A 22,356-nucleotide genomic window follows, 5' to 3' on the forward strand; every position below is an offset into this window, starting at 1 on the left:
TGGCTTATTGCAAAAAGTGCTGTTGCTGAATTTGTAGAAAAAAGTCATACAAGTGGGATCCACTGGGAGATAGGGAATCTTCTTTTCTGACTTCATCGTGACCCAGTCCAGCTTTGGCCTTGAATAAAGTCACTGGATCATGGTAGTCTCTTGAGAGCCAGTGTGGCGTAGTGATTAAGAGCAGGTGCACTCTAATCTGGAGAACCGGGTTTGATTCCCCGCTCTGCCACTTGACCTTGTGGAGGCTTATCTGGTGAACTAGATTAGCTTGTGCACTCCCAACACATGCCAGCTGGGTGACCTTGGGCTAGTCACAGTTCTTCAGAGCTCTCTCATCCCCACCCACCTCACAGGGTGTTTGTTGTGAGGGGAGAAGGAAAAGGAGATTGTAAGCCCCTTTTAGCCTCTTGCAGGCGAGAAGGGTGGGGATATAAATCCAAACTCTCCTCCTCCTCCTCCTCCTCCTCCTCCTCCTCCTCCTCCTCCTCCTCCTCCTCCATGGATGCTCTAATCTGCTCTTCTTTTTTTGACTTGTTGAAAACAAGGAATACGGTTGCCAATTTCTAGATGGGACCTGAAGATTTCTCAAAATTACAGTTGGTCTCCAGAGATCAGTTCCACTATATATAAGTATAAAAATTTGCTGGGGGTCAAGTGGACTGTATGGAATTACACCCTGCTGAAATCCCCTCCCCATGTCCACCTCCAAATCTCCAGGAATTTTCCAAGCTGAAGTTGTCAGGCTAGCAAGTTCTCTTCTGCTCCTTGCTCCGCAGTAAATGCTGGAAGGGTGAACGGTGGGGCCAGGTTAGGAGCAGAATGGTAGAGGAATCACACACCAAATATTAAGTGTGAATCTTTGAAAGGGAAATACGGGTTGTGGCTTGGTAGTATAGTGCTGTGATTGGAGTGCCAGACTGTGATGTGAAAGCCCAGGTTCCCAACCCCCACTCTGCCATGGACATTTGTTGGGTGATATTAGGTGAGTTGTGCACTCTAAGCCTGGCCTACCTCGCAACATTGTTGTGAGAATAAAATACAGGAGAGGAGAGTGATGTAACCTGCTTTAGATCTCTCTGGGGAGAGGTGTGGGGTATACTGTTTTTTCTTCCTTGTAGCTCAGGGCAGATTATAATGTCAAATGAAAACCATACGTAATATAACAAAAAATACTTTATCCCCCACCCTTCCCCTGCCTGCAACTCAATTATTCATAAAAGTCCCAGCAAATAAAATGAGCTTATGCTACCTCCTAAAAATGTCAGAGAACTGTGTCCCTCCTCACCATCTGAGGTGGTCTGTCCCATAAGATGGGAATCAGAAGTGGGAAAAACCACGCCCTGGTAAGGCAGCCTTAAGGGTGGGAACAACTAGAAGATGGCGATCAGAAAACTTCATTTGGCACACAGGGACATGCAAGGAAGATGGTCGTAGGCCAAGAAGACTTTAGAAGTCATGACTAACTCAGAAACACACTAGCAGCCGGTCCAGCTGTTTTAATAACATAAGAACTAGCCTGCTGGATCAGACCAGAGTCCATCTAGTCCAGCACTCTGCTACTCGCAGTGGCCCACCAGGTGCCTTTGGGAGCTCACATGCAGGATGTGAAAGCAATGCCCTTCTGCTGCTGCTGCTCCTGAGCACCTGGTCTGCTAAGGCATTTGCAGTCTAAGGCATTTGCAATTTTAAAATACAAATATATATATTTTAAAAACACAATAGGCAAGATGCATCTGTATCAGCTGTTCCTGGACAAAAGAACCACTCTGCTCATAAAGACATAATTATTTTTTTTCTCTTCCAGTAACAATGACACCTTCTTTCTCTTTTAGGTAAATCCCTCTAACCACAGGCTGCTCTTCGAAGTATTTGATGAAAATAGATTGGTGAGTGTCGCACCTTCGTATAAACACAAATGTCTTCTCCTTTTGCCATAACTGTAAAGTTTCTCCCCAGTCTGGTCAGTTCCGAAAAAGTCACCCCATGAGTAGCAAGTGGAAACAGTGCCGGGTACTTTGGTGATTAAACATGCCCCCTTGGGTTGCTGGAAGGGAAGTGTGAAATCTTGCATTCACCCTCACGCTGGTGATGAAATGAAATGGGTGGGGGACACAGTGGTGTAAAGGCTGGGCAAGAGGGGAGGAAAACTGCAAAGGGTTCAGCTGTAGCAGAGGACATTCCAACAGACCCAGTTGATTTTATAGGAGCAGCAGTGGTGTAGTGGTTAAGAGCAGGTGCACTCTGGGGAATAGGGTTTGATTCCCCGCTCTGCCACTTGAGCTGTGGAGGCTCATCTGGTGAAATAGATTAGCTTGTGCACTCCAACACATGCCAGCTGGGTGACCTTGGGCTAGTTGCAGCTTTTCGGAGTTCTCTCAGCCCCACCCACCTCACAGGGTGTTTGTTGGGGCGGGGAGGGGAAGGAGATTGTAAGCCCTTTTGAGTCTCCTTACAGGAGAGAAAGGGCGGGTGTATAAATCCAGACTCCTCCTCCTCCTCCTCCTCCTCCTTCTTCTTCTCCTCCTCCTCCTCCTTCTTCTTCTTCTGGAGAAAAAAACTCTCTCTACCAACTTTCTCAATCCCACACATATTTTTATGAACACTCATGATGTTCATTCTCTGTTACCTTTTTTTCTGATTTGAAAGATCACCTGGGAAAAGAGCTCACTTCTTCTGGCTGCCATTTCTTTGTTCCAACTCACATCTTTTCCAGCAGGTATTTGCCACCTAGTGGAGTTTCAAAATGCCAGTTTGCGAAGGCATTTTGTTACGTTGTGCGTGTGTGTGTCCCTGAACTCTGAGTTGGGTGTTTCCTGGCCTACTTGTGTACTGAAGAGTCTGGAAAGCCCTTAGAAGTGTGGGAAATTTCCCACACCCCTCCTGAAAGAATTCTGGCCCCTAAAAAGGTTTCCAATATTGAGCCTCATTTTTGCAAAGGCAATTGTGGAAAAAGGTTGCCTTGCTTAACTAGCACTGAGAATATGCTAGTCATACCGAAAATTGTGTGACAACAACGTTCGGTGTCCATGGGTGAACACAACCCTGTTCGATGGTTGTTTTATCTTACTGATTTATTTTATACATTTATACCCCTCCTTTCTGCCCCCACAAGCCGCCAGGCCTGATTCCATTGCGTTAACAAATAAACATTTTTTTAAACTTGGTTGTTGGCTGGTGATCTGCTTGAAATAATAGAGGGTTGTGCTGACCTTTGGCAAGTTTTTTCATTTGAAGCAAGTCCCATTTTTGTAAGTCATACGGGCTGCTCTCTTTCTGTGCTTAACGCCTAAATATCTCGATGTGGTTGACTCAACACCCGCACTCCTGCTGCCGTGAAGCGTTTACAAATCAACCCGTTTTGTTTGCTTCTATCATACACTGTTTAGTTTCATCGACCTGGTTTTTAATTCATGCTGTAAGAGCATTTTGAGGCCCTGTCTCTCTCCTAACCTCCGCCCCTTGATTTAAGTCTCTGCACATAGCAGAACCGAATTCGGGCATTGTTTAATGTTGCGTTTCAGTCTGCCTGTTGTTCTTCGGAGGCTTTTGGCTCCTAACAAGCAGAGCTCTATCCCATGTTGGCAGTCCACACCGCTAATATTGCTCACTTTCTCATTGGAAGTTGGCCAGGATTGGGCAGCGTTTCCTGTACAGCGTTGAAGACAAATCTGTGCAGCTCTTCACGCGCACCCCTGTTGCTAATTTCGCTTGCCTTCTCAGCCTTCCCTCTCAGCAAAGGGAAAATAAAAAAAAAACCACCGGAGTTTCTTTTTTGTTTTTCTTGACTTCGGCAAAGAAGAAAATTCGGCGTCTAGCCGAAGCGGACGAATTCTAGCGTGCTTACAGCGGCAATCTGATATCTCTGTGCGTTTCTACAGCAAAGAGACAACCAACTTAAGTGGTTTTACTCTTATGTGAGGAAAGATCTAACTCCTAGTCAATCTTTGATATTTATTTTGGTTACTTGAAGGCAGCAACTGGGGTCAGACAAATACAGATTTTCTCTGCATGCCTCCCTTCGGCCATTTTTGTGATTCTTGATCTGCCCGAAAAAGTCAGTGCAAAATCAAAGGAGTTTTTAGAGGGTGATGCTTGTGTGTGTGTGTGTTCTGCTGTCGCTGTTGTATCCTTCCCTCTCCTTTCAATTTTGGCTTAGTACAGAAGTGTTCTGTGAATATGATGCAGTTTAGATTTACAGCGGAGCCGAGTGCGTTTGCTGCCGTAGTCAGCTGTGAGGGATCTCCCTTTGGGGCCACTGCTTTTCTGATGGAAAAGGAACAGCTGTGAAGGTGCTGTTTCAGGCTCTTGCTGGTATTAAAAAAAATAGTAGCTTGCATTGGAGAGGGAGAAACTGGTCATGTGATGCCAGCCATCCTACCCTATGTCACAGTACAGAGGAGCGCTGATTGCTCTTATCCAATCATGCCTGGAATGCTGTTTGCCACTTGGGCTATTTCTGCTATCTGTCGCTATCAGGGCAGCAGTGCTAACAGTTTGGCAGATGAGACGCTTTTTCTGGGAGTTTATGTCTTTGGTTCGTAACTTCTGGCAGTGCCTGTGGACTTGTTGCCATCCCCCCCCCTTTTCCCCTTAAACCATGGCCCATCGGCTGCGGTTTCATTTTGGCTCTGGGCGAAGCAACACAGCTCCCGAATCGGAGATCCTAGACCGTGAGAGAGAGGATGATGACTTTTTCATGGCATTCCACACTCTGCCAAGAAGGAACGGGCCTCACTCTGTCTCCAGGCGCAGGATGGATTATAGCGACGGCGGGGGCGATTTGCGAGAAGTGGGGGCTTTGAAGAGAAGCACCTCCATGTTTATCCCTCAGCTGCTGAACAACATCGATGCGCGCCCGACCAGGAGCTCATCCATGCAGATTTCCCTCCAGCGCAAGGGTGTGAACGGACATGCTGATGAGTGTGGGGCGCCAGAGTCCCCAGAGGAGATGTGTAAACTTTCAGACTTTGGGGAGGATTGTGCTTCTCCGGTTGAGAGCCATTCTTCGGCAATCAGTCCACAGGTAACTCCAGAAAATTCCCCACCCAGACAGCCTGAGATCCCGGGCCCAGAGGTGAATGGCGGATCCTCCAACCATCGAATATTCTGTACAATACCTTCCAATAGCTGGAATGACAGCAATACAGCTACTGCTCAAGACGATGCAGCAAACAAATCCATCTCTGGGTTAAACATTAGTGGGGTAAGAATTCAACATCGTGCCTCAAGTGTAGACGTGCCTCAGGTGACGCTGATGCCCTTTGGTTCAGACAGTCCAAATAATGCTGCTGCTTCAGAACCCAGGCGCTGGTCTTTACAGCACCTGCCAGATGGGTCAGGCACTTCAGGCAAAAAATTACTAGTTTTCCAATTGCAGCAGCCGCATTTGAACAGTCCGGGGGCAGGGGCAGATTGCAATTTTGGTTTCACCGGGACAAAAGGAGATAGGTTGGTCCGGTATCCCCGGATCCGCCTGGAAAGAAGTACCTCGTACCCAGTTCAGCCACAGTCAGAACGAGTCAGCCCTCTGGGCGATGGCATGAATACAGCAGTTCCGGGGAATGCCTCAGAAATATCGAGAAGCAATTCGGTGGAGCGGGTTTCTCCAGGGCAAGGGTGCACGTTTAAGATCCGACCGGATCAAAACTCAAGGCAGCAGCACTTCAGAATTCTTGTCACCCGTAGGACTAATGAGAAAAATCAAGCATCTGGGCAGGAAAATTCTAGTGTTCCTGATCCTGTGGCAACCAACTCCTCTGTAAGTTAATATCTGAACTCATTTTCCCTCTTTGTGTTTAGGGGAAAGCAATTTTTAAAATGTGTATGTTGGATTTGGCATGTTAATCAACTGTGGAATGCAACTAGAAAGGTCTATATGCTTCCAGAACATTCTTGACACATCCTTGTTTCATTAAGCTAAAATAGTTTTCACTCATAACCACATTCACAGTCATATTTTGAAATATCCTAGTGGCACATATATTACTTAATTGTTCCATCATCTCAGTAGTGTGTTGGATCTTACCATTTTGATGCAGGGACACCTATATGGTCTTCTGGCGCATGACACCATTCATTGGTGGAAGATGTCCTCTCAAGAGCACCTTAGGTTGGTAGAAGGCACCTAGCACCAAAGGAATGAACTGAACTGAATGGTGGAATCTCACCCAATGCCTCTATTTACAAAATTGATCAGTGCACAGTTTATAAAACCCTTGCCTTCGGGACCCTGAATTGGGTAAAAAGATGGCATAGAGATGTTGTAAATAAATAAACAAAAAATACAACATTGTTCATTATTTATTTGAAGCATTTATATCCTTGTTTCTCTGCTAGCTTTGTTATGCTAAAGTATGCTGAACAGGCAGTCTAACGGAATGTGGGTTTAGGATTACAGCTTCACAGTACCAAGAGTTTCGATCCTCTAAATTGTTTAATCCAACCAACTAAAGTTGACTTTCAAGTTAATGTCAGCTTTTAATGATACAGTTTTGTCTGTGCTATGTTGCTCGCTGTCCATTTGGAAGTAAGAAATGATCCGTGGTAAAGATATGTGTTTTGAATTGTGTGGCCCCACATAACTGCAGAGGGGAAATTTACTTGTTTTAAAGGAAACATTTTTTTTTGCATATAACACCAGAAATAAGGTTTGCTTCCTTTTTGCCACATAATATATGGAACAATTCAAAAGAAAACTGGAGTTGGTTTGCTGTGTAGTACAGTACAGTGCAGTAAACTTTTATTAGGCATAAACTGTAGTATCACTGAACACAGACCACGTTTCTAAATTTGTTAATATATGTAATAGGTAATAGCCACTTAAAAACAAAACCCCCCACTAGAACAGGTTTTTAGGCTGAATTGTTTCCATATATGTTGATCAGACACTTTTGGGGTAAATAACAGTGTTAAAAAGCAATGCCCAACTGGAAGGGGAAAAATGATGACCCTGTAGCATTAATAACAACTCTGCACAGAAAATCTTTCTTCCTTCTTCATTTTGCTTTTTGGAAAAGTATTCATACATACACTCAAGAAGGTTTCTAAATAAGGGATCATGTTTGTTGATTTTTGGGGGAAGTCATCCTTAGCAGGTCTACTCTAGAATTTTATTCCATTGGACCTACTCCCAGGAAAATGTTTGTAGGACTTTAGACCAAGAGTTGAAAGCATCTTTAGATGGTATGCAGGTTCTACTTTCTAGCATATGTAAAATTCTGATTTTAAAAAAATATAATTTGTTTTTTTTCCCTAAAGAATTTGCATGTTGGGCACTAATATTCCAATTGTGTTTTTCTAAGTTGCTTGTGTTGTAGATTTTTTTTAAAGCTTTAGGCTTCTGCTTATAATTGAATACTAGTTGTGTAGTTTTATGTGATTCTCTTTAGAAGCTGAGCATAATATGTGTACATGCTTTAGATATGACTGAGTAAGGTGAATTCAGTGAAGTTGCACTGTGGTGAAAATTAGGGCCCAAAGTATACTTCTGCTATGAAGCGTTTGGCAAAGGGGAAAAATGTATACTGAATTCACAGTGTGATAAACAAGCCCTTGCAGAAGTTGATTCCATAGGAACTGGTAACATGTTGTGTCAAAAGAATGTTTTTGAAATGTTAGTTTGAAGATGTACATTAAAAAAAAACAAATGCATGTTTTATTCATCTTTTTATTTAGGTGCATATCTCAACCTATTCTGAAAGGTTGGGGGTGCACAGATGAACAAGAATTAGCACTTTTAAAATACAGATTTTCATGAAAATGCAAATTATTATTATTTTTTAAATCCCTGCCAGTATTTTGATGTGTTTCAGGATATTTAGTCTTTTTTTCAGGAACATTTCTAATGCATTATTTTTACATTATCGTTTTAATAGTTACAAGTAGTATTTCTAAAAATCAAATTGACGCACCTTCTGCTTAGCACTTCACTTTAACTCTTTTTCAGATTTATAAATTCATGATGGTCTCAAAAGCTGATAATTTATTACATAGGTATTGATGAAACAATTAAAATTATGTATAAAAGTCAGTTCAGGGGATGCCAATTTCTTATGGGAAAACAAGAAGAATTTGGTGATATTTTAAATAGTATGAAATCACTTTTTAGTTAATTACTAACAACCAGTGATGTTTCAAAATTATTACCTTTACAGTAGATAGTATTATTTTAAAAATAAGTCTGCCTCGCAGGGGTGGCAGAGGGGAGCATACTTATTGCTACCCGATCCATCACTTCAGGTTGTCAAAGTTGTTAGATGCAGTTCCAAGTAATTTCAGTGATTTTTTTGCTAGCCAAATACATACCACTCACAGGCGAGCCTCACTTTCAGGTACAAATCAGTCTATGTCAGCAATAAGTGTGTGTAGGCCATGGCTGGAATTCACATGGAGTTCCTTTCTGTACCTTTCAGGGTCAGAGAGATCCGCAAGAATGCATCCTCAGTCACACAAATATAGTTGTACCTGCACTGGGCGTTTTTAAATTAATTTGTTAAATAGTTTACTCAAACATTTACGTCTTACCTTTCTTCTTGTTTCCTCTTGCTTGAAAATGAAAATAGAGTTTCGCACAAGTCCTATGTAATATGGTGTTCCAAGCACACATGAATCTACCCGATTGCGGCATGCGTGTGTTCGCACCTATGTTTGGCAGCATGCTGCTTTGGATGGGCTGTCATGAATATCTACCTCCTACCAGAGCTTTTGAAGTTGTGGCTCATCGCTCTGTCTGCGTAGATAGAATTGTGCTGGAAAATGTGCGTGATCTTTGTGCAAGGTTTGTTTTTACATGTGAGTGGGAAGGGCCCCGTTGGGCAGCGTGTTTTCTTGCGAACAAAGGATCCCTTCCACTTTGTGGTCGCTGTTCCCTCTTGTGGAAGCTTTTTGGGGCACCTATTGTGAGTCTGAAGAACTGTGCAGGTCATTGCAGCTGTGAACTCTTCCCTCTAAAATCTTAGCAAAGTGGTAATCAGGAAGGACCTCTTGGGTGCCTTCTGTAATGTTTGACCTTGGGGCTTCCATTTTTAAAGGCTGTGGATCTCTCCAATTGAATCTCACTACACATTAACAGCGTCATGTGGCTGCTATGATGTATGTAAAGTCCAGATCTGTGCTTGGCTACAGGGAAAAGTAGGTGTGGACAGCATGAAGTTGATCCTTTTCCTTCTTTCCGCTCTTTGCTAATGCTTGGAAGTTTGGATTGGCCTAACATGGCAGTCATCCTCTTTCAGCAGGCGTTTTCCGTATTTTTCCCAAAAGCTGCTGTTTTTCATCCAAGTAGCAGAGTGCTTTTCTTTCCGGCCAGGTCTTATTTTCACAGGAGAGCTGTGAATTTGCAAATGACAGGTGCCTGGTGATTGCCTTTAACTGTGGCTGTGCTTGTTGCATCCGGTGGCGAAGAGGGAATTTGGTAGCACTTTGCAGAAATTGTCCGTGGGTGGGAAGGGGACGCAGTACAGCAAGAAAAGTCTCTTAGGCGCTGGTCAACACTTTAAAAAAAAGCAAACGTCTTCAACAAAAGCAAACTTTGTACTGCATCCTGTATAAATTGCACAAATTAAGCCAGTTTGTATGGATGTATGCATCTTACACAGGTTGGATCCTGCAGATTCATTCTGTTAATGGCAGTGACCCCACTGGTACAAAGAGCCTTCTCTGGACACCATGGAGTCACTTCTCGCATCCAGGGAGGTCTCCATATACCAGGGGGGAAAATGCCGTCAGTAACTGAATGGATTCACAAGATCCAACTTCTGAAGTGTTTAGCTTCTGTTAGCATGTACAGGTTGCAGAAGCGGTGGATTCTGACAACCGAAAAGCGAGGTTCCGTTTTCTCATTATTTCAGTATTTTCCCCCAAGCAGGCCCATTCATTCCTATTGTTGCAGCCAGAAAAGTTTGAAATCTGCTCTGCAAAAATGTTAAAGCTGAATCTGGCGTGAAAGTTCTCTACTCATCTCTATAGTGAGCTATTCAGTGAAAGTGAGCGGTAAGGAAAGCTCTGGGTTGAAGAATGAATGATTCTACACTGACTTGTAAAAAAAGCCTACACAAACAATTGTGAGAAGAAGGATTTTAGTACCGTGTTTCCCCGAAAATAACACAGGGTCTTATATTAATTTTTGCTCCAAAAGGTGTGTGAGGGCTTATTTTCAGGGGATGTCTTATTTTTTCCCATGATTTTGCACCCCTCACGTGACCAGATCAGCTGCGCCGGGGAATCCGTAACTAGGGCTTATTTTTGGAATAGGGCTTATATTTCAAGCATCCTCCAAAAATCCCGAAAAATCATGCCAGGACTTATTTTCGGGGTAGGTCTTATTTTTGGGGAAACAGGGTAGAAGTGTAACAGTACATTTGATATATAGTTTCAATGTATTGTTATGAAAAGGGAGGGTAAAATTTTTCAGCAATTACCCTCTTTGTAATGAAGGACTCTCAAAGCACAGCGGGCAGATTTCAAACTATTGAGAATCTTTCTTGAGTTATCTGGATATTACTGTTGGGTGGGTACCCTTTGGATAATGAATGTGAATTTTGCCAATGGCAGATTCTCATTAGCGATCTGCTGATTGCTTGAGAGTAGTGGGCTGAGCTGTTGATGGTCTTATTTTATTGTAAGAGGAGGGACAAGATGGCCGTCTCTTCGATTCAGTATTCATATTGTCGAATATGAGTCACTTCCAAGCCCAGAAATACGTATCATATTGCACTTGTACAATAAGATGTCTCCTAAACCGTTTTTCCACTGTTACTTTTGCCCACCCAAAGCACTGTAGACTAGGAATGGGATTGAGATGCATTGCAAAGCTTCATTATCAAATGTGCTTTCTGATCAAAACTGTGTTTGCCGTCAAGTGAATATTGTTTGGCTTGCAAGCTACATCAGGCCTGTGATAAATCACTCACAAGCCATTTTAAGTCTTACCTTACTCATAATAAAGGAATCGTGTTAATATAGCTTAGCTGCCTCGTAGAATTGCCCGATTGGGTTTCAGTGCTTCTGTAGAAATGTGTCTTTTATTTTGTTATCAATTATTCTGCACTTAGCTTTCCACTTACCATCTTTATAGTGGAACAGGGTTGATAGGGTTAGGCCAGTGGTGGTGAACTTTTGGCACTCCAGATGTTATGGACCACAATTCCCATCAGCCCTTGCCAGCATGGCCAATTGGCCATGCTGGCAGGGGTTGATGGGAATTGTAGTCCATAACATCTGGAGTGCCAAAGGTTCGCCATCATAGGGTTAGGCAGTCGTCTTGCCGTTTTCCCACCAAATTCTCTTCCCTCTGGTTGGGCAGCTATGAAAACATCATGGTGCATGGGTTATGCATTCAAGTGACGAGGGACAACATCTGGTAACTTTCCCAAGTGGAATGCCCGTAATTAGTTAAGTGGCACCCATGCACGGTAGCTTGCGTATGGTCCTTTCTGGAGGTCTGCATCTTATTGCTATAATCCCGAAAGTGGTCACTCGGGACGGAACCAAATATGGGTCTTAAAAGAGAAAATTAAATATTTCAGTCAAGGCAATATGGGGGAGTTGGTGGAATGCTAGAACAACTAGTAAGTGAAGGGCACTTCAGGCAGACATTTTCATGGGCCTAAAGAGTTTCTTGGAGATGCTGTACAGAAAGGCAAATGATAGAGGCAAATAGTTGCCAGGAATCCAGTCACGCTCAGATTTATGCAGGTGTATTAAAATAGTTGTGCATGGTGTTCCTGCGTATATTTATTACTTAAGTGCACTATTTCCTAATAAAGGACTCTCCACAACCAGTATTTGGTCTGAAGAGACTGTATTGGTCGTTAATCAAAGTGACAATTACTGGTAAAGTTAAATTTTCAATTAGGCAGACGAGCTTTCTTCTGGCTTTTCATTGCTTTCTTACTCTAAATGTTGACGTTTGCCTCTTTCATTAATGAAAGGTTGTTGACCCCCGCGCTGGCCCATTTTGTCATTCGAGTCCTCTTTAAATTTTGTTTGGGATTGCTCCTTAGCAATGCTAGGAAACATTTGTGGAGGTGGTATAACCCCCCTCCCCTCCCCGCCCCCCACACACTTTCTTAAACGCTTTCTCTGCAGTTTCCATTTATTAGATTTAAGCTGTTTGGGCAGAATAATTCCGAGTCTCTTACAGTTCAGCTAGTTTGTATGTATTTGATTGATACAGGACATGGGATTTGGGCTGTAGGCAGCAGCTGCTCCGGACCTTATTTATCTAGAGTGAAAACATTCATGCGGGCGTCTGTAGTCCTGCTGCTACCGAGTGTTTATGACCTTTCAAATATCTTCTCCTTTAGACAGGGGGGCTTTCGGGCGGGCAGGATGTATTTCATTATGGGTTATCATAGAATGCAAAGTACAATAAGAATATGCGATCTAACGTTGACGCGCACAACACTTAATCAGTAAAATACAAGTGTTCGGAAGAACCGCCACTGATCTCAAAAGACAGATATTTCACCAACCACTGACCGGGGGGGGGGGGGGGGATTTTCCTGGATTTGCAATGGCCTAATTAAAAATAGGATTATGTTGTATTTTAGTATAATTTGATACTAGCGCATTTGTGTCTCTCTAGTCTGTTCGAACAGTTTTTTTTAAAAAAAACATAGGCAACTGGCATGAGTGGATATTGCTGTTTTTAGTTGGCAGCACACAGGATCCTGGCAAATAAAATATTGTCACAGTCTCTTTAAGAAATCGCTGAGGAAGGTATAAACCCCTCTGAAGCACTGAAATGTGAGCTCTTCCACTGCCACGGAGTGACCCACGTCTTTCTCCATACTGTAAGGGTTATATCCAGCCGCTGGCGAAAATACGAAGCCCCTATGTGAACACTTTTTTTCTTGTTATGGCTCCCTGTTTGTCAAGTTTTTCATACAGCAGTGACGGAGGAAGCGAGCCCGGGGTCATGCTCTCCTTAACAGTGAGGAATCCCTTTGCGGCTGCATTGGGCGGCTTGTCCCAATTTGCCTCAAGGCGATGGCATTAGATTGCAAAAATTAACTTTTCCTCTCCCTGCAGGGAGATCACATGTTCTGGGTTTATGGGGAGTTGTTTGCCTTGGGGGCTCTCCTTGCAGGGCTGATTTGAATCCCTCCTGCCCCTATGCGGCATGCTGCTCGGAGGCTCCTCTTGCTCTTTGACCTTTTTTTAAAAAAAGTAATTTTAACCTACGAGCTTCTCTCCTCCTTGCAAACATTTTAACCCTTAACAACACCGTAGGGTCTAATGGATCCCAAGAAGTGGGGAAAGAAAGGGATAAAACTTTGCTTGCGGTCTCCTGCAACTTGATGTATTTGTTAGCTTTGATGAATGGTGATTTATGACTCCTCCTCGTAACTTTTACAGATGTTATAACCTGATGTTTGGGGGTCATTTTTAACTACCGGTGTCATTGATAACATGGTATAATTTTATATTTTCTCCCTAGTTCTTTGCTGCTACTCTTTTCTGGTAGTGCAAAAAGGGAAAAGGGAAAACCGTTCATAAAGTATAGATTTCTTGCTCAGTGTCCAGACCTGTTTATTATTATTTCTGTCCGTTCCATTGAGATCTCTGAGACATCAATTAGAAACCAACGTTTTTTTTGTTCTGTCTGGAGTTTAAATGGATGGTTGAAATTAGGTTTACATTTCTGTTAATGGCTCTCGAACAGTTTGCACATCTGAAGGAATTTTGGGACTGGTTTGTAGCAAAGGTTCATGGCGTGCGTAATGCCAGGATTGGGTGAGTTCCAGTTTGAGCTGTAAATTAGCATCCAGTATCCTGTTTGAATATGCTGTTGCTGAACAGCATCGATTGGATCCAGTGATCTGTTGCTGGAAGTCGCTGACGATCGCAGATTTTGCTTGTCAGCTTCTGATCCTGGGAAAGCCGATTCCTAGGGTTGTGGAATCCTCATCTGGTCGATGGTTGCAGTCGCAAAGAAGGGGACTGTATTTCTCTTCCAGTCCCTTCTGACTTAACCCCTTTCTCCCTCCTCAGTTTCAACCTATCAACCTGCATGGCTGTTCCTTGGTGGTGGAATGTGGTGTCAATGTGCAGCTGATGTAGCCAATTGGCCATGCTGGAAGGGACTGATGGGAATTGTAGTCCATAACATCTGGAGTGCCAAAGGTTCGCCACCACGGCCATAGGGTTTTCAGTGCTAGAGACATTCACAAGTGGTTTCCATTGCGTATCTCTACATTGCGATCCTGGACTTCCTTGGCGGTTTCCCATTCAAACACCAGCCAGGGCTGATCCAGTTTAGCTTCCAAGATCTTGCCGGGGCCATCCGTGGCCCAACAGCTGTTACTTGCAACCCTGGAAATGAACTTTCTTATGGTCAGAAAATGCTCTTTGAGGGAAGAAGTGCAGTCATTGCTAGAGCAGATTGCAGCATCTGACTGAACGATCCTGTTTTTCTGAAGTGTTGCGGGGAACCATATAATGCTTCCATAAAGCAGTCGATCAAATCCACATTTGAGGCAAGCTAGTTTTTTCAAAGGATTCTGGGTTTCTAGGGTGACTGATTTAGTCTGGTTGGACATCTGTCGTCAGCTTTTAGATGTGTGTTGCTTGCCTCCAAAGTTACCATGTTCCCCTGAAAATATGACAGGGTCTTATATTAATTTTTGCTCCAAAAGATGTGTTAGGGCTTATTTTCAGGGGATGTCTTATTTTTTCCCATGATTTTGTGACCAGATCAGCTGCGCCGGGGAATCTGTAATTAGGGCTTATTTTTTGGAGTAGGGCTTATATTTCAACCATCCTCCAAAAATCCCGAAAAACCATGCTAGGGCTTATTTTCATGGTAGGGCTTATTTTTGGGGAAACAGGCTAGTATACTAAAACTTAAACTTGCATAATCACTTGAGAGTATATTCTTCATGATTCTTGTGGATTTATTTTCCTCTGCTGTTCAACAAAGCTCTTTCTACTGCCCCCCCCCCAATTATTTGTTTATTATATTCTGCCTTCTTTTTGGTTTAAGATGACTTAGAGTAGGGATGTTGAACTCATTTGTCATGAGGGCCGGATATGACATAAATGTGACTTGGTCAGACTGGATCCTGGGCATGGGGGTTGTTGGCAGCCTTGGCTGGTGAGTACACACCTCTGATTGGCACTGTGAAGCAGGAAAGGAGCTAGGAGGAACTGCGCCCGGTGCACGCGAGAGCCCTGTGCCTCTCCAAGCCCCCGTCTGCCCCTGCCACACCCCTGGAACACCTCCACAGGGGTGCACACCTGGTGCACCGTGCACGCCCCCGCCCCCTTGGTGTTTTGCCACTGCCTTTAAGGGGTGTCTCACCAGGCCAGATTGGGAGTGAGATGGGATGGATGCCTCGACTGGCGAGCCCATAGTGGACTTGTCAGGCCACATTGGGATTGCAGGAAGGGGGGGTTGCCTGAGCTTACTTGAGGCCTAATAAGCCCTCTCAAGGAGCCAGATCCGACTTTTAGACCACATGTTTGACACCTCTGGCTTTGAGTAACAGATAAATAATAAGGTAGTAGGGAAAGGGCCTTATGCCTTTCTAAATGCAACAGCAACTGCATCTCCCAATAAAGTAAAGTAAAGCTAAATAGGAAAAACTGTATGAATAAAAAGAATTAGCTTACATTCTCACCTTTAAGAGGCAAGGGGATGGGAAACCATCTTATTCTACGTTTCCTAGAAAATGGCTAATTTCCGCCAGATAGACACTATGATAAGCCATTTGCAATTTAATGTCCTTGTTATGGTCTAAAGTAGTGTTTTGTGAGCCAACATGATGTAGTAGTTAAGAGTGACAGACTCTTATCTGGAGAACCATGTTCAATACCCCACTCCTCCACAGGAAGTCTTCTGGGTGACCCTGAGCTAGTCACAGTTCTCTCAGAACTCTCTCAGCTCACACAGAGGCAAGCAATGGCAAACCACTTCTGAACAGCTCTTGCTTTTGCCAGATGTCAGTTGTGACTTGGCAGTTGCACACAGATGCACAGTTGATTTTGAGAAATCCCTTTTTGAAACTATATTCTCCCATATTAGTGCTATTCCCCTGGAGGCAACTGAGGGCATCTTGGATGGGTGATTTCCCAACCCTTTCTCAGGGAGGCAGGAACTAAAACTTGCTACTTCCTGTGGAAGTCTTGGGTGTCCATCTTGTGCTCCAGTATTTTTCCTGCCTCACTAGGGAAAGCTTTTAAACTTTAAAGAGATTGATTTGAGCCTTAATGAGACTAAGGCTCCTTCTGCACATGCAGAATAATGTGTTTTCAAACCATTTTCACAACTGTTTGCAAGTGGATTTTGCTATTCTGCACAGCTTCAAAGAGCGTTGAAAGCAGTTTGAAAGTGCATTATTCTGCATTTCCGGAAGGACATTGTATTGTCTGAAAAGCTAACCTGGATAGCTTTAAAAGGGATTTGGACAGATTTATGGAGAAGTCGATCTATAGCTACCAATCTTGATCTTCCTTGATCTGAGATTGCAAATGCCTTAGTAGACCAAGTGCTCGGGAGCAACAGCAGCAGAAGGCCATTGCTTTCACATCCTGCATGTGAGCTCCCAAAGGCATCTGGTGGGCCACTGCGAGTAGCAGAATGCTGGACTAGATGGACTCTGGTCTGATCCAGCTGGCTTGTTCTTATACTCTTAAGCTGAAGATTCTGTGAACTTCTTGGTTGGCTGTAGGGTTTAGGTGACCAAGCCATGAATAAGGATTATCTTTCCGGAAAGTCCAGTTTCTCTAGCTACCAGTATAAAATTGTCATCCCAGCAGCTACTTCTAGCAACACCCTCTGTTAGTCACGTGCGGTCTTCTTCAGAAAGCTCTCATTCCTTTTCTTCTAGATCTAATCTTAAGGAATGGACTGCTGGAAATTGCCTGGAAGGTATACCTGCTGATGTTTTCCCCAAGGCTTTTGTAGGGTATTTTCAGATTAATTGCACGATTCTATTGCTGGGCAATTAATCTTTTCTTGAAGGCTAATACCTGCCCGTTTAAACAATGGCTTGTAGTAGACTGATCTGTTAAAAGTGTTTTGGCTATGTAAGATTAACAAATGATAATGCAAAATAGAATATTGTCAGTAAGTTTTTAGAAGCGAGGTTGGGGTGCACCAGAGATATTTAAAATGCTTTTGTTGTTTTTTTAAGAAGAAAGCTGCAATACATTTTGAGGTCTAACAGGCAGACATTCCAGAGGATCTCATTTAGCCAAGTACATTAAAGATTTCCTGACTGGGAAACAAACCCATTTCTGTTGCTTCCGAATCTGTGGAAAAGTGGCAGCAGTGAAATTTCTCCTCTCTCTCCTGGCTCAGTCTTGTCAGATCTCATAAGCTAATCAGGTTTGGTCCTGACTAGTATTTGGATGGGAAACCACCAAGGAATACCAGGGTCACGATGCCGAGGCAGGCAATGGCTCTTGCTTTGAAAACCCCAGAGACTCACCATAAATCGATTGGGACTTGGCAGCATTGTCCATCCCCACTGCATGGGATCCATGTCGTTCGCATTTCCAGTTATCCCTTTTTAAAGCTTTTAAGGGCTACAATTAGAAGGTAGTCTGTTGTGGAGCCTGAATGGTTCTATCTTGATTGAACACAGAGCAGGATGAGGTTTTGTGGATTTAGCCCACGCTGGATTGGAGACAACTCCGTAGCAATTGGGAGAGGTGATACAGGAGAGGAGAGCAAGATCACAGTCGACTGTGCGGACTTGTTAGAAGGTCTGTTTAGATTCAGGGGTCTGCAACCTGTGGTTCTCCAGATGTTCATGGACTACAATTCCCATCAGCCCCTGCCAGCATGGCCAAGGGGCAGGGCTGATGGGAATTGTAGTCCATGAACATCTGGAGAGCCGCAGGTTGCAGACTCCTGGTTTGGAACCTCTGGGCATACCAATATGGGTTCTCTCATCTACTTGAAAGTTTATGTTTTACAGCTTCCTTTTAGCACAGAAAGATCCCTCCACTTCTATTCTTATAAGTTCTATACCAGGGGTAGGGAACCTTTAACCCGGAAAGAGCCATTTGGACCCGTTTTCCACGGGAAAAGAAAACACTTGGGAGCCGCAAATAATTTTTGACATTTAAAATAAAGACAAGCGAATGCGCCCGCCCTGCTGCTTGCAGGCCGGGCAAGGATGGGGCCGGCAGCTCGGCTCGTGGAGCCACAGTGCAAGGGCAGAAGAGCCGCATGCGGCTCTCGAGCCGCAGGTTCCCTACCCCTGTTCTATACAGATTGGGGTGTTGTGAGGTTTCTGGGCTGTATGGCCGTGTTCCAGTAGCATTTTCTCCTGACGCTTTGCCTGCATCTGTGGCTGGCACCTTCAGAGGATCTGATGGTCATAAAGCAGACTAATTCAGCCGGAAAAATCAGCAATAGCAGAACACGTGATAAACCAAGCTGCACACAGAATGTTATTTGAAAACACAGAAATTCTGGAGCGCTCTGACAACCACTACGTCAGACTACACAGAAAAGCCACTGAAATCGACAAGCACATGGACAATTTCAACAGAAAGGAAGAAACCATGAAAATGAACAAAATTTGGCTGCCAGTACTTAAAAACACTAGAATCAAAACAATGGTTAGTGGACACCACCCAGACACAGGATGTCTCCAGGCAGGAAGCAATCAAATGGATTAAAATGCCAGGCAACTACTATGCAGATGTCCTCACTAACTGATCATTCCACTTAATTGTTACTTACATATGCTAAAACGAGTGGATTCCACTCAACACATGCAAATCACACTTGCTAATTGCACCCTTTACACTTGTTAATGGTTTTCTCCCACCCTGGACATCCCACAGGTATATACTGCACTTGCTTTACTACCATCAGATCCTCTGAAGATGCCAGCCACAGATGCAGGCGAAACGCCAGGAGAAAATGCTACTGGAATATGGTCATACAGCCCGGAAACCCCACAGCACCCCAGTGATTCCAGCCGTGAAAGCCTTCGACAATACATCTGTACAGACTGTTTAATCAGGATGTGGAACTTGTTGAGATTTTGCTCGTATGTACTCATGGTACATACTTTGAATGTCTGAAGCGGCTTCTGAGTCAGACTGTTGGTCCATAGAATCAGTATCACGGTTGGCAGGGATTCTCCTGGGGTTCTAACAGAGGTTTCCCCCAAACTTCCTCTTTGGGTGGTTTTTGAATGGAGGTCTTCAAACTACCTGTCTTTAGGGTGGGTTAGTGGTAGAGCATCTTCTTTGAATGTGGAAGATCTCAGTTTCACCTCCAGTTAAAAGAATAATATAAGACAGTGATTCCCAAAGTGTGCGCCACCGCCCCTTGGTGGGTGCTGCAGCGATCCAGGGGGGCGGTGATGGCCACAGGTAGAAACATTAATACATATATTTTTCTGTTTAATTGCTATTAAAATTAAAAAAAAATTAATTTCCAGGGGGCGCTAAGTAATATTTTTTCTGGAAAGGGGGCGGTAGGCCAAATAAGTTTGGGAACCACTGATATAAGAGGTGATGTAAAAAAACTTTTGTCAAGGCCCGAAAAAGTGGTTCCCTGCCAGAATCTACAATATTTCTCATGGTAAACCAGTAGTCTGACACATTATAAGCTTCACGTGTAAAGCATGTATTCTACCACTGAATTATGGCAGCATTGGGGTAGCATGAGAGTTGAGGAAATGGGGAGCAAAGAAAAGGAACGGTACTCTTCAGGGGTTGCCAACTCTTGAGCATGACTAAAGCAGCCAGCATGGTTAAGAGCAGGTGGATTCTAATCTGGAGAGCCAGGTTTGATTCCCCACTCCTCCACTTAAGTGGTGAACCAGATGTGTTTCTGTACTCCTAAATTCCTGTACTCCTACATACCTACACTCCTGTTGGGTGACCTTGGGCTAGTCACAGTCTTCAGAACTCTCTCAGCTCCACCTACCTCACAAGGTGTTTGTGTGGGGAGAGGAGAAAGGAGCTTATAGGCCACCTTGAGTCTTCTTGCAGGGGAGAAAAGGTGGGGTATAAATCCAAACTCCTCTTCTTTACTTCCCGGTAGTATTTTCTTGGACCACAATTGTATATCACAACCATGAGAGTAATTCGCAGTGCCTTCCTACCCTGTTTCCCTTAATATAAGATATCCCCCAAAAATAAGACATAGTAGAGGTTTTGCTGAAGTGCGAAATATAAGGCATCCCCCGAAAGTAAGACATAGCAAAGTTTTTGTTTGGAAGCATGCCTGACGAACAGAACACAGGAAAAATAAGACATCCCCTGAAAATAAGACGTAGCACATCTTTGGGAGCAAAAATTAATATAAGACACTGTCTTATATTCGGGGAAACACAGTAGTTGCTGTTAATGCCATTCTAAGCTCATTGAAGTCAATGGACTTAGAAAATTGTAACGCTGTTTAGGAAGCCACTGCTGTACACAGCCCATTCCATAGAAAGTTGTCTAGTTGGCGATTCTTTCTTCCCCATTAGTGGAGAGAGATGTGCTCCCATTTCCTCTCCAGCCAGTCACAATCTGTTGTGCCAAGAATTAAATTGTGAGTGTGAAACGAAGCAAGGAAACTTTTTTCCCCTCAACAGGGGCCGATCTATTTATAATTTTTTGGGTGCGGGTAGAGGAACAAGACGAAAGGGGGAAAGGGATTGTGTGAATCGGTAGAATTTTCGGCAGCACTGTCAGAAAGCTGTTACTTAAACTGTTTCGGCAGCTTCTGTGCTCTTGTGTGACTCTTCTGGCATGTGTCCCCCCCCTTGACTAGCAAGCTTACAGCGGTGCTGCGTTGGCCAGGTGACAAGAGACAGAGTCCCTGTGTCAGACGCCAGCCAAAACAGATGTTGGAACAGGAGGCAGGGTAAAAGAATTCAGTGTCCCCAATTTGTGCTGCCAGCTTCATTTTCCATGGGGCTGGTATTCTAGCGGTAGCTTCTCTCGCATTACTATTTTAATTTTTTCCCTTCCCTTGGAACAATATAAACTATTAACAGCTCCAATTTAATAGTATCCACCTATTAATATCCAGTGTTGGGCATGACTTGCCGGTGATGCTATTCCCTTATATTTAAAAGGAAAAAAAATCTGAGCAGACGTTTATTTTCCTTGTCGCATGTAGACTTTTTCAGTTTAGCTTGCCATGGGATTCCACATAAAATTCAGGGTGAAGGATCCATTGCATAGCTGTGGTGGCGTCTGAGTTCCTCGTTCGTGGGACTCGTTCGGGCAGACCAGAATTCCAGAGGAAACCTACCGTGTGATGGCTGAGGTTTACCACACAGAATGTAGCCGTCTGTTGCCAGTTAAATGGGAACCATAAATGTAAAATAAGTGACATAGTGGTTCCCAGGACATGAGTAGATCTCAGGATTTTGGAGTTGGGGTGGTCGATACTCGTGCCTCTTATTGTGGTCTGTTCTGTGGGGCACACAAAGTGTTGCTTTTTATTTGACCTGTAAATCACACGGGGTTTTACAGACCACAGCCACACAGCCTGGAAAACCCACCAGGACCACGTGGGGTTGCTTGAAGTGACCCTGAGAAACAGAGTTCTACTGCAGCTAACTAATAAGAAATTCAAAACGCCCATTCTTTTGGTCCAAATTGTGCCATTTCCCACCCCTTGGAACAGAAATATGGTCTGTTCCAAAGCGTTAGCTGTGACAATGGCTTAGAATTGCCAGGTTCCCCCATGGCAGTTTGCTGGAGACTCACCTTCCTCAGGGGAGCTTGCTGGCGATGACATCACTGATGATGTGCTGATGTCACTCCCTGTGTGCTCAGAAGTTACATCAGCATGTTGCTGGGATTGCTCTGGTGTTTTGGCAAAAATCTGTGGTTTTTCCAGTAGCATGTTGACACCATTTCTGGACATATGGGGGTGGGAGGGGGGTTGACATGTTCCCCGAGTTTCCCTCCATTCCCTTTCCCCCACTGGTTAGTTGAGCAACAGTGAGGGAGCCCCCGCTGGTGGCAGGGAAATCCCCTCCTGCTAGTGGGGGCTTGGTAAGCTTTCAATAGCTCCTGACCAAGCCTGTATGTCCTTTTAAAAAATCTTCAACATTTTACACTATGAAAATCAAACCTGTGTATATGTATTTAATGTGCTGAGCTTTCCAGTGTGTTTGCTTGTCTTGGGGGATTTATTCTTAGATTGTCACGAGAACAGACAGATATTATGTGAAGGAAACTCTGTTTGGTTCTGGTGGGTTTTCCGGGCTGCGTGGCCGTGGCCTGGAGGATCTTGTTCCTAACGTTTCGCCTGCATCTGTGGCTGGTATCTTCAGAGGTGTATCACAGAGGGAAGTCTGTTACACACTGTGTCCAGAGAGAAGGGAATGTTTGGGGTATATATTGTCCATGTCCCAGGGTGGGGAACCAATCAGTAAGTGC

General features: G+C 43.9%; 1 protein-coding gene across 5 annotated transcripts in view; it reads left to right on the forward strand.

Annotated features, from left to right (window-relative positions):
- The window catches only part of NEDD4L (NEDD4 like E3 ubiquitin protein ligase), a 301,785-nt gene that overhangs the window by 168,551 nt on the left and 110,878 nt on the right, over window positions 1–22,356 (forward strand). For 2 of the 5 annotated variants that reach the window (XM_048503553.1, XM_048503552.1), the window contains exon 5: window positions 1,833–1,886. In XM_048503553.1, coding sequence (XP_048359510.1) covers window positions 1,833–1,886 — 54 coding nt within the window. Of the gene's footprint in view, window positions 1–1,832; window positions 1,887–4,568; window positions 5,759–22,356 lie in introns of those variants that run through there. The other 3 variants (XM_048503549.1, XM_048503551.1, XM_048503550.1) reach the window with 3 other exon arrangements.

Source organism: Sphaerodactylus townsendi, linkage group LG07 (genome assembly GCF_021028975.2).
Source record: "Sphaerodactylus townsendi isolate TG3544 linkage group LG07, MPM_Stown_v2.3, whole genome shotgun sequence".
Classification (NCBI taxonomy): Eukaryota; Metazoa; Chordata; class Lepidosauria; order Squamata; family Sphaerodactylidae; genus Sphaerodactylus; species Sphaerodactylus townsendi.